General features: G+C 44.2%; 1 protein-coding gene across 6 annotated transcripts in view; it reads right to left on the bottom strand.

Moving 5' to 3' along the window:
- Positions 1-3386, bottom strand: part of NTRK2 (neurotrophic receptor tyrosine kinase 2) — a 411482-nt gene extending 408096 nt beyond the window's left edge. For 5 of the 6 annotated variants that reach the window (XR_003035866.2, XM_010808129.4, XM_024995505.2 and 2 more), the window contains exon 1: positions 2808-3220. Coding sequence is in view for 5 of the 6 variants with exons in the window: in XM_010808129.4 (XP_010806431.1) it covers positions 2808-3019 (212 nt within the window). In the remaining variant the exon portion in view is untranslated. Of the gene's footprint in view, positions 1-2807 lie in introns of all 6 variants that reach the window. The other variant, NM_001075225.2, reaches the window with a different exon arrangement.
- Between the last annotated feature and the right edge of the window lie 9398 nt (positions 3387-12784).

The raw sequence follows: 12784 nt of genomic DNA, 5'->3' as shown, positions 1-12784 counted from the left end.
ATAAAATTCTCTCCCTTAATTAGTCTATAGGTATATTTTTTAAATGTTCCACCATGGCTTCTCTCTGAACCTTAAAAGGCACAGTGATTGCGACTTTTCCCCTGTGTGCTTAGCCGCTCAGTTGTGTCCAACTCTTTGCAACCCCATGGACTGTAGCCCGCCAGGCTCTTCTGTCCATGTGGATTCTCCAGGCAATTTCCCCAACATATAGATATTAAGAGATTTACTATTTTTAAATGATATAGTAAACTGCTTCAGCAAGTTCTAATCACAATTTAGCTACATTAGTCCTACTTTTAAAAAACCGAAACATAATTTCAGCTAAACTTTATTAAACTAGAACTTTAAAGCAGGTTATTTTAGGAATATCATTGGGTCTAACAACAAAGTAAAAAAAAAAAAGAGTGTAATTTCGTTCCAACTGTAGCTGGTATCCACTGGCCAAGAATTGAAAAGCTGTTCAAGCAAATATTAATATGTAAGAAAGAGAGCACAGATGGTGTCATATAAGGATGAGAGTGAAACAAGCCCAACCACTGATGTCATTTTGATATCAAAGCACCAGAATTCAAAATAATTATATGAAGTGCTTTCCAAACAAGGATCTCAATACATTTTACAGATAAAGACACTGGGGCAGAAACTGACGAGTCTCAAATAAAGCTGAGGGAACGAGCAAAGAAAAGTACTTCTTCTCAGAGCTCACCTCTATCAGCTTGACTCCTGTTTCTAAACTAATTCCCCATTCCTATACACTGAGCTTACACACCTCTCCATTCCCTGAATCTCAATGGATTTTCAAATCAGAAGAAGAAAATGAGTAGAAATTAGGAATTATGATTACTATTATTAGATGAATAACTGTGACAAACGCTTTAGTAAATGTAAAAAAAAAAATGTAAGCCTGAAAATAGGAACCTGCCATCAGATAAAAGGGAAATAACAACAGTTGTGAGAACTGATACAGGAAAACTCTACTCAAATCTGTTATGAATAATTTCATATCTATCAGGCAGCTAAGACCACTCAGGCGTAAAATAGTATTTTTTAAAGAGAGTTTTCCTCCAATTACGGCCTTAAAAATACTAAACTGAAAAAAATAATAATTAGCCCTATGTTTCCTCCTTCATTATCTATCTAGAACCTAAAACAGAGTTTTAAAACAATCACAAAAGAAAACAACATCTAACTGTTTTTAGGCACTCCTCGTGGTCTCAAAATAGTCTGAAGGGCTCTGAATTCCATATGGCTTCCTCCATCTAACTACTGACACCCCATCTCATGAAAAATACACAAATCCCGACAAAAGGCCACAGACTCTGACCAACCTGACGAGCCTCTACCAGCCCAAGCCGGGGTCGGCGTGGTCAGGACCCTACCCACCCTTCCTCTCCAGCTCTGCCTGCTGCTCTCCTTGCCAGAAGGATTGCTATCTGAGCATCCTGGATCCAGCCTGACAGCTGGCTGCTCCCGGCACATCTTAGCACTGCTGGGCCGGCACGTTTTCCTCTGTTCTGTTGTCATTTCCTTCTGCCTGAGCCCTCTAACAAGAGCATCACCAACAGGACGAACAGCAGAGGCTGGGAAGGTCTCTTACTTACATTAAAAAACAGGTTGTCTCGGTCAACAACGTTGGCATAACCAGGGTGTGTGCTATCCGTGGCGGGGGGGTGGGGGGGTGTGGGTAGGGTGGTGAGGGGGGAGATGCATGCGCACTCGCCAACCGGAAGGCCACAGCCCAAGCCCTACTTTCAACGCTGCCTATCCTGGTGTCAACAGCCTCAAGTAAACAGGGAGAAACTTTGCCTTACAATCCTTTTTATGGATGAATAAAATATCATGTTAATGAAACATAAAAGGGCAAAGTTGCTGGCTGGGGGAATCTCTAATAGAGGGAACAGGGGAATGCTAGCGAAAGGACTGGTGAGCTCCTAGTTGGTAACAGATTTGCCACAACGCATCAGAGGAGGCCAGAAATACACAATTCTGCCTCTCTAATGGACCAGGACAAGCTCAAGCACTTCCAGGGACATAGGGGTCCCAGGGTGAAGACAGCATTCATCAGAGTATTCCATGCTGTTTTATCATCCAACCTCCTCCTGGGGAACTATTCAATGGGCAATTAAGATTTATAATCCAAATGATCTCAAAATTCTATCTCTGGGAAGTCAAGTCCAAATTAAATCAGACCAGGCTTTTAGGCTTCCAAGGATCACATTTTCTCTTTTGAGCCAGTGCATTTCAACACTCGGAACTTCTCCTCTTACAGATTATTTTCAAGGCCATCTCTGGATGCAATCTCCTATGCAAAATCTGATGTATAAAATGAAAAAGGAAACTGGTAAACTCCAGCTCTCAGAGAAAGAAGCTAAGTGGGAGGCACTCTAACTTCCTTAAGCAGATTTTTCAAAAGTTACTTATTTTAACCTCCTTTCTCATAAATATTACTGGAACTGCTCCTAACCCAATATACACAGAGAACCTTATGAAACAAAAATGTCCAAAACTTAAGTTATTGCATATGGAAAGACTAAAACACACCGGCAGGGCTTTGAAATATAAAGTGTATAAGAATACTATATAATAGACATCTATTATTTAGAACATTTTAAATTATCACACTTCTCCCAGTGTTAACAGCACCAAGGCAGTGAAACAGGTAACTGACACACGGCCCAGCCCTGCACCTCTCTTCTCTGACTTCTCCCCAGACTTGAGACAACATTCATGCCCAGGAGGGACCCGCCTGACCAGCCTAGCCCTAGAGGCAAGGAGAGGACGAAGAAGGAAAAGGACCAGGAACTCACATTTCGGTGATGTTCTCAGGATCTGCACTGGTAGCCTCCAGCTTCGGAAATGCCACGATGCCAGGAGAAGGATCGCCGCACCAGATCCGAGAGGCGCTGCACTTGCAGGATGTGGGACAGGCAAGAGCGGCCCTCCAGAAGCCCACAATCAACCAGCAGAAGCCCCAGAGCCGCGCCATGGCGGGTCCATGCCACCTGGTCCAGGACGACATTCCTAGCCACCAGTGCCAGCCCGAGTCAGCCTGAGTGCGTGTCGCTGAGCTGTCCCGGCCGGTCTCCCCTGCCCGCGCCGAGTGGCCTTTGCCGCGCTCACCGCTGTCTCCTCTCGGTGCTGGTCTCAGGCGCGCAGAGCCGAGCGTGTCAGGGGCTGAGCGTGTCCTGTCGGGCGGCACCGTTCACAGTGGCAGGGGCATCTCGGGCCTTCTCACAGGGGGCGCTACCGCCGCTCGCAGCTCCGCGGCGGCCGCCGCTGCATGGCCCAACGAGCCGAGCACCGGCCCGCGGCGCTCCCGGGATGCTCTGGGGCTCAGGCTTCTGGCTAGACGCGCGCTGCGATCCGGGACGCACCTCGGGGCTGAGGACAAACAGATACGCGTAAGGCTGAGCTCAAGACCCCATACGCCACTAATTGGGGTACTCTCCCTCCGCGCTCGCGTCACCCCCACCGCAAGCCCAGCCGGGATACTGGGGATAGATGAGTGCCCAGTTCCGGCCGGCCCCAGAAATAAACTTGCCCCTCGATGGCACTGACGCCGCGGGGCACCACTGTGCCCACTCTCTCCCTGTGCCTAAGGCTGAAGGAGGGAAAAATGGGGCAAGGGACAGGATCCCATAGCACCGGCCAGGGTAGGACTCCTTAAAGGGAGGTGCGGAGATTGCCGAGGATGCTGGTTCCGCGACGGGGCCCCCGAATGATGCTGCAGAATCCGCCACGGCCCCTGAGCTCAGGGGGCGCGGGCAGGTGGCGCGGCGCGTCCCACCTGGGAAGGCGCCGCGGCCACCCCAAGGGGGACAATGAGGGCCGAGATGACGGAGGTCACTGTCCGCGCTGCTCACCCGGGCTCCGGCGCCTACCGCCCGCCGGCGGCGCCTGGGTCCAGGCTCCTCCTGCCGCTGGGCACGGAGCTCGGAGAGCTCGAGCGAAGCAGCGAGCGAGGCTCCTGCTCCAACCTAATTCCGGGAGCCGCCGCCGCCGCCGCCGCCGCCGCCGCCGCCGCCTCTGCTACTGCTGGCGAAGTGACGTGAGGGCTGACGCAGAGCAGGGGCAGAAACTCCAGAAAATTAGTCTGAAATCCAAAAACACACACGCTCATACACACACAAACCCATAACACCCTCCAGACAAAAGCAACAGGGAGGGGAGGGGAATCTGGGGGCGAGGGGGAGGAGGGAGGCATCGGTGCCACTGGCCAGAAGCAGACAGCAGCAGCATGTGGGAGTTCACACACGCGCACACCCGCACACAGCCTGGCCGTGTAGACGCGCGCGCCTGTGTGTGCGTGTGTGTGCGTGCATTTAGACCCAGGTACCTCTAAGCTGAACCATTCCCCGGCTCTGACACCTCCCAATCCCTAATTCACACCCAGGTCTCTTCTAAAATCGCAGTAGAGGCCGTCTCCTTTTTTGAAATGGAAACCGGGCTCGGTTCAGCTCTGAAAAATGCGCTGATTCTTATTATAGGAATCCTCCCTCCCTTTTCCCTCCCCGCTGCATTCTCCTTTCCCATCCTGCCTAAAAGGGAGGACGAGCTATCCTAAAAATAAATAAATATTGTAAACACCGAAACGTGTCCAGCATTGGTAACCAAGCATAACCGCCCCCATTCCGGGTCATCTATTTGGGGATCGGTGTTTTCGGAGGGTCTTCCTGTTGGTGCTTTGGCAGAGGGAGGGCAGTCTCCAAATGCAACTCCAGCTCTCTAAGCGGGTCTTTTTTCCTGTTGTTTTCTGGCATCACACGCCCGGGAAACAGAGACATGTGAGGGGAAGGGAGCGCGCCTGACGCGTATTGGGTTCCCTAAATGCGCGGTAGCAACCCTGGCCTGTCCAATGTGTGGCGCCGCGTCATTTTATCTCATCCTTCAACCTGGCAGGATGCAGCCATTCCCAGATCTTAGCTTCACTCCCCGCGATGCCCACCCTCACGCGGGGCACCCAGAGCCCTCGCTCCCCTGCCGTACCTTGAGCGTTTTCGTGTGTGCGTGGGTGAGAGCGAACGCGTGCCTTGCGCCCGCGCTGCCCGGAGCACTACACACATCCAGCTACTGAGAAGCCCGGCGCGGGCAGAGCCTGGGGGTCTCACTAGGGACAAACGAGGTGATCCGGGAGGGTCGAGTGACAAACCGTAACTGCTCTGAGGGCGCAGTTAAATGATGGCTGCGGGGCATTCCAAAGCCTTGTCTGAGAATCCGTCTTCCCATTTGCGGCTCGGAGAGTCTCTTTTTCCGCAGTCATTTAAAAGGGAACTGGGGAAATGCACCGCAGTGCCTGACACTTCCGAGGGCTCTGGTGCCCCCGCGCGGGGAGAGAGCGCCCGGCACGCTTGGGAACACCAACCCACGGCCGCGGCGGCGCCAGGCACTGCGCTGGGGGCGCTCTCTGGCTCCAGATGCGCAACCCGCGGCGCTCGACGCGTGCGCACCCCTGCCCGACCCGTGAGCTGCTCACCAGCCCTCGCCAGCTTCTTCCCGGGGGAAAAAGGCTGGCAGACCTTCCCGCGAAAAAGGGCGACGGGGATGGGATCTCCTCCAAAAGATAAGCATAGCCACAAATCTATCCGAAAATGCTGGGGGTGGGTAGGATCGAGAACCCTGAACGCCAAGGTGAATGCTGAGATCTCGGCTATGCCTTAAATACTACAAGGGAACTGAAAGCATTTAGTGGGGCTTTCGTACAGATCCTGGGTGCTGAGTGTAAGCGGGAATCCTCGGGCAACATCCAAATGATCTCTTTGCAGGCCTTTGCAAGGCCAGTAGGCCTTTCTCTCATCGCCATCACTTGGCTGTAACATGCCTTGGGTGCTGAACTGGCCTGGCTGAAGTTCATTTCACTGCTCAGCCCCTGCTGGGTGAAGATGTGCCAAAGTAGAGAAGCCAAGGGCAAAAATGTTTTGGTCCAGGTCATACAATAACATTCCTCCCCGTGTCTTGCCAGTGTCCTTAACGGAGCTGCCCCTGTGGAACACCTGGGGGAAGGGTGTGTACAAAAATACTCACATCTCTCTCACATCTCCACAGATTCCCATTTTTCCCAGAAAAGGTCCATTTGCACCCTACTGGCAGTAAAGTGTCAAGGCAACATCCAAAGGACCGCCAGTTTTAGAGTGGTTTGCAGACCATAAGATTCTAATTATGTTGGAATATTTTTAGAATTTGTATTGTAAAAGATAGGTAATACTAGTGTATTTAGAGTCTAAATATGCCCCTACCGAATCTCTCTTAAAATTAAAACTTGCAGCCCCACTTCTAATCAGCTTTCTGTTCCTTCTATAGTTCTTACCATCTTTTAATAGATAATTTACTTATTATATCATTTATAATTTATATTCATATTATTTCTCTTTCAGTAGACTATGAACTCCATGAAAGCAAGGATCTTTATTTTTTCATTAATACATCTCAAGGATGTAGTCGATATTAAAATATGTGTGTGTGTGTGTGTGTTTAGTGAAATAAACTGAAGTTGAGTTTCCTCAAACAGGCCAGCTACATTTTCTTAACCTCTAACCCTGCAAGTCTATCTGAATAATTCTCCCTAGACACTTTCCTTTCCATCTCCACAGTCTTTTCTGTGCTGTGAAAACTCACATCAATTCTTGGAGCCTGATTTTCTGTCTGCTCTAGTCACCAGGTATGTTCTGGCAGGAGACCAGGGACAGCCTCCCTCTATTTCACACTGGTACTTCAACATTTTCATATACAGTGCCTGAAACACACTGAACAATCAATAACTATTTATTAACTGATAAAAGTACCAATCTGCCTCAATTTAAGACCTACAAGATATCAGGGTTTCTCAGACCATGGCTGTATAAGTGATAGTGAACAGTTTTCAGGTAAAATAGGGATAATTTCCCCAAAATCATATGAACCCTTCAAGGCAGAGATGGAGACTAAGCACTGCAGACTCTTGTCCATATTGGACCATGATGTTCCTAGAACAATGTTTCGCAGACTCTTTTCACCATGTGCTGTGTGCTAAGTTGCTTCAGTTGTGTCTGATTCTGCACAACCCTATGGATTATAGCCCCCCAGGTTCCTCTGTCCATGGGATTCTCCAGGCAAGAATACTGGAGTGGGTTGCCATGCCCTTCTCCAGGGGAACTTCCCAACCCAGGGATTGAACCCTAGTCTCTTACATGTTCTGCATTGGTAGGTGGGTTCTTTACCACTTGCATCACCTGGGAAGTCCATGGCCTACAGTAAAAAAATGCCTTTTAGATCATAATCCAATGCACATATACATATATGCTTATGATTAATACAAAAGTTCCACTAAACAAAATTTGTTTTAATACATGGAATACAGTGATATTTTGTTTTCCATTTGATGCCATTTCATTTTCTAGTGCTTGTAATAGCATAATAAGTCGATCTTAACATTCCATACTGGGTGATTAAAACAAAAACAGAAACACTGCCAGTTTCTGCCTCTGACTAAGATGGAGTAATAGGGAACATTTAACCTCCCAACCAAGCCAACAACACAGTGAACAAAACACCTGAAACAACAGCTTTCAAGACAGTGGACATAAGGCAGTGAAGGGTGTGGCTCAGGGCAAGGGAACCCAGGCAGAGTTCAACTCCCTGATGTAGCTGAAAGGTCAGGGAAATCAAGGAAAGCAGAGTTCCCAAGGACAGAAGCAGTGAAGAGGGTGATGCAGAGAAAGAGAGGTCTGCAGAAGGTCCATCTTAAGTATTCAGTGAAGTGAAGTACTGATTAGCACATGCAGATAATTAAACTACTTGAAAAGATAAAGGGAACAAGGTCAAAGAAACATTCAAAAGGGAAATTGAAAATATGACATATCAGAATTTGTGCTCAGTAAAGCTAGGAGGGTGGGGAAGGCAGATGTTAAATAAATATTTAGAAAAAGAATTTGTGCAATGCCACTAAAGCCTCTTCAAGTATTTGGGAGGAATTCTATAGCCTATGTTAGGTAGCCTCCATTGAGTCAGTGATGCCATCCAACCATCTCATCCTCTGTCGTCCCCTTCTCCTGCCCTCAATCTTTCCCAGCCTATGTCAGAAAAGAAGAAATGTCTCTAACCAATGACCTCAATTTCCACCTTAAAAAAACAAAAGAAGAAGAACATATGAAACACAAAGTAAACAGGGGAGATGAAATAATGAAGATCAGAATGGAAAATAATGCAATTTTTTTAAAAAACAGAAACATAAGAGAGAAAATCTATGAAGCCAAAAGATAATTCTTTGAGAAGATGAGTAAAATTGATAAATCTCTTGCTAGGCTAGCCATAAATGAAAGAAAGAAGACACAGATTATCAATCAGTTCAGTTCAGTTCCTCAGTCATGTCCAACTCTTTGCTACCCCACCGACTGCAGCATGCCAGGTTATCAATAACAGCAGGGAAAGCAATGACAACATGAGAGAGTTGGAAATATTGTGAACAATGCTATGCAGATAAAGTTGACAGTTTAAATGAAAGAGGTGTTTTTTTGAGAGATAAAAGCTAACAAAGCTCACTAGAGAAGGAATAGATTACCTGAATAGTCCCATATCTATTTCAGAAGTTTAATCTATAGTTTAAAATCTTCCCATAAAGAAAACTCCATTTTGTTGTTGTAAGGCAGAAATCAGCACAACATTGTAAAGCAATTTCCTCCAATTAAAAAATAAATTTTAAAAAAATTTTAAGAAAAGAAAACTCCAGGGCCAAATGGCTTCTTTGATGAATTCCACAAAATAATTAAGGAAAAATAATACCAGAAAATATTTTTAAATTAACACAATTTACCATACTTACAGACTAAAAAGTTAAAATTATATCATGATTTCAAAAAACTTAGGAACGTATTTGACTACATCTACCCCTGAAAACTCTTGGCAAACTAGAAATAAAAAGTAACAGCCTCAATTGATAAGTAGAATGGATGAAAAAACCTACAGCTAACATAATGCTTAAAGTGGAAAACAGAATGCTCTTTCCCAAATATCAAGAAGGTGACAAGGATATCCAATTTCACCATTTCTATTCAACATTATACTGGAGATTCTAGTCAGTGCAGTAAGTCAAGAAATACAGACTTTTAAAAATCCATATTGGAAAAGAAGAATAAAACCACCTTCATAAACAAACAACATGATCTGTTACATAGAAAATTCAATAAAATCTAACTACAAAAGTGAGTGAAATCAAGTCACTCAGTCACCTCTGATTCTTTGTGACCCCATGTACTATAGCCTACCAGGCTCCTCTGTCCACGGGATTTTCCAGGCAAGAATACTGGAGTGGGTTGCCATTTCCTTCTTCAGAAGATCTTCCCGACCCAGGGATTGAACCCGGGTCTCCTGTAGGTAGACACTTGACTGTCTGAGCCACCGGGGAAGTCAACTACAAAAAAGTTACTCATATTAATAAGTGAATTATGACATTTGCAGAATGCAACTTAAGTGTTTACAAATTAACTGTATCATATACTAGTGATAAAAAATCAGGAATTAAAATTTTTAAATAATACTAATTACAATACCATAAAATATAAAATACTCAGAGATAAAACACAATATAAAAAGGAAAAAATTGGTAATTAGGTTTTATGAAAATTACTAATTTCTGCTCTTAAAAACACACTTTTAAGATACTGAAAAGAAAAGCCCAAAATTGAGAGACTTATTCATAAATCATATATCTAATAAAGAGCTTATAGAGACTTTATAAAGAACACACAAAGCTTAATAATAATAAAAAAGTTGCAAAAGTATGCAAATGATTTCAACGTGTATTTTACCAAAGAAGGTATACAGGTGACAGATAAGCACATGAGAAGATGCTCAACATCATTAGGGGGAAATGCAAATTAAAACTATAAGAAGATACCTACAAACCAATTAGAATGGCTAGAATTTAAAAAGCTCACTATATCCAGTGTTGCTGAGAATGTGAAGCAATTGGAATTCTCATACACTACTGGTGGGAGTGTAAAATGACACAGCCACTTTGGAAAAGTAGAACAGTTTCTTAAAAAGTGAAACATGCACCTATCATGTGATTCAGCCACTCTAATTCTATGTATTTCAGTTTCAGTTTTCAGTTCAGTCACTCAGTTGTGTCCGACTCTGTGTGACCCCATGAACCACAACACCAGGCCTCCCTGTCCATCACCAACTCCTAGAGTTTACCCAAACTCATGTCCATTGAGTCAGTGATGCCATCCAACCATCTCATCCTCTGTCGTCCCCTTCTCCTGCCCTCAATCTTTCCCAGCATCAGGGTCTTTTAAAATGAGTCAGTTCTTCACATCACGTGGCCAAAGTATTGGAGTTTCAGCTTCAACATCAGTCCTTCCAATGAACACCCAGGACTGATCTCCTTTAGGATGGACTGGTTGGATCCCCTTGCAGTCCAAGGAACTCTCAAGAGTCTTCTCCAATACTACAGTTCAAAAGCATCAATTCTTCAGCACTCACCTTTCTTTATAGTCCAATTCTCACATCCATACATAAACCATAGCCTTGACTAGATGGACCTTTGTTGACAAAGTGATGTCTTGCTTTTTAATATGCTGTCAAGTTGGTCATAACTTTCCTCCAAGGAGTAAGTGTCTTTTAATTTCATGGTTGCAGTCACCATCTGCAGTGATTTTGGAACCCAGAAAGATAAAGTCAGCCACTGTTTCCACTGTTTCCCCATCTATTTCCCATGAAGTGATGGGACTGGATGCCATGATCTTAGTTTTCTGAATGTTGAGCTTTAAGCCAACTTTTTCACTCTCCTCTTTCACTTTCATCAAGAGGCTCTTTAGTTCTTCACTTTCTGCTATAAGGGTGGTGTCACCTGCATATCTGAGGTTATTGATAGTTCTCCTGGCAATCTTGATTCCGACTTGTGCTTCTTCCAGCCTATGATATACTCTGCATATAAGTTAAATAAGCAGGGTGACAATATACAGTCTTGATGTACTCCTTTTCCTATTTGGAACCAGTCTGTTGTTCCATGTCCAGTTCTTACTGTTGCTTCCTGTCCTGCATATAGGTTTCTCAAGAGGCAGGTCAAGTGGTCTGGTATCCCCATATATTTACCCAAGAGAAATGTCCACCCAAATATTTAATGTGAGTATTCAGATTATTTTGTATAACCAAAAACTGGAAACAATTTAAATATTCATCAATAGGTAAATGGATAAACAGATTGCAGCATGTCCATAAAATGAAATGCTTCTCAACAATAAAAAGCAAGCAACTATTGATACTTGCCACCAAATGAATGAATCTAAGAATAATTATGCTAAATGAAATAAACCAGACAAAAAGAGTATATCCTGCATCTTCCCATTTTTATAAAACTATAGAAAATGTAAACTATCATGACATAAAGCAAATCAGAAATTGTTAGTGATAGGTGCAAGGAGTGGGCAGGGAAAAGCCGGAAGGAGAAATGAAATAGGAGCACAGGAAAGTTTTGAGGATGATGGAGGTATTCATATCTTTATTGTGGTGATGGTTTCAAAATTATTAAATTGTTTATTCAAATTTGTTTAGTTTATTATACATCAATAATTCCTTGATAAAGCTATTTTTAAAACCAGAAAGAAACACTATCCTAGATCCTCCTAATGTCAATTTCTTGTTCCCATTGAAGTGCTATTGCTGCTGCTAAGTCACTTCAGTCGTGTCCGACTCTGTGCGACCCCAGAGACGGCAGCCCACCAGGCTCCCCTGTCCCTGGGACTCTCCAGGCAAGAACACTGGAGTGGGTTGCCATTTCCTTCTCCAGTGCATGAAAGTGGAAAGTGAAAAGTGAAAGTGAAGTCTCTCAGTCGTGTCCGACTCCTAGCGACCCCATGGATTGCAGCCCACCAGGCTCCTCTGTCCATGGGATTTTCCAGGCCAGAGTACTGGAGTGGGGTGCCATTGCCTTAGAACCACCCTAAAGGAAGCAGTTACAAAGTTTAGAGGCTTTTTAATAAATTCAGGTTCAGTACTTTTCTAATTTTATAACAGCCTACTTTGTAATAGTTTTTACATTTAGAGGCTTCCCTGGTAGCTCAGATGGTAAAGAATCTGCCTGCAATGCAGGAGACCCTGGTTTGATTCCTGGGTCATGAAGATCCCCTGGAGAAGGGAATGGCAACCCACTCCAGTATTCTTGCCTGGAGAATTCCATGGAAAGACCATGGGGTTGCAAATAGTTGGATACAACTGAGCAACTAACACTTTACATTTTGAAAAAAAAAAAAATTGAGAAAACTATCATTCAAAAGATAGATAGTGGCCCAACCTAGAAATAGCCTAAAGGCCCATTAATAGTAGAGAAATTCAGTAAATTACAATGCTTCCATTCTTTTTAATATTATACACCTATTTAAAATGTTAAAACTATATACATTTACCTGGAGGTATGTCCATAGTTTATTAACTGAATAAGGCAAGTTGCATGGTAATATAGTCTGATTCTATAAAGAAAGCCAATATTGTGCTTTATGGATGTGTGGAGAAAGGCAAAGAATTATTGACACCAAATATAACATTGGTAACCTAGAAAGATTAGAGAGGTTGTTGGCAGAAGAAGCGGACAGATCAGAAAACTTAAGAAATATTTCTTTGGTGTTAGTAACCATCTTATCCATCATATGCTTCCTTTTCCCACATTTCCTCTTTTTGTTGCCTTTTCCCCCCTCAGATACAGTGTTACCTTTTTTCTAGAGTTTCTCCCTTTGCTGGAAAGAAATGAATCTAAAGCATGTTTATAATTTAAAAATGTTCATCACTGGATGTTTCACTTTGCTGAGAATAT

This window comes from Bos taurus, chromosome 8, assembly GCF_002263795.3.
Source record: "Bos taurus isolate L1 Dominette 01449 registration number 42190680 breed Hereford chromosome 8, ARS-UCD2.0, whole genome shotgun sequence".
Classification (NCBI taxonomy): Eukaryota; Metazoa; Chordata; class Mammalia; order Artiodactyla; family Bovidae; genus Bos; species Bos taurus.
This window is presented reverse-complemented; position numbering and strand designations above follow the sequence as displayed.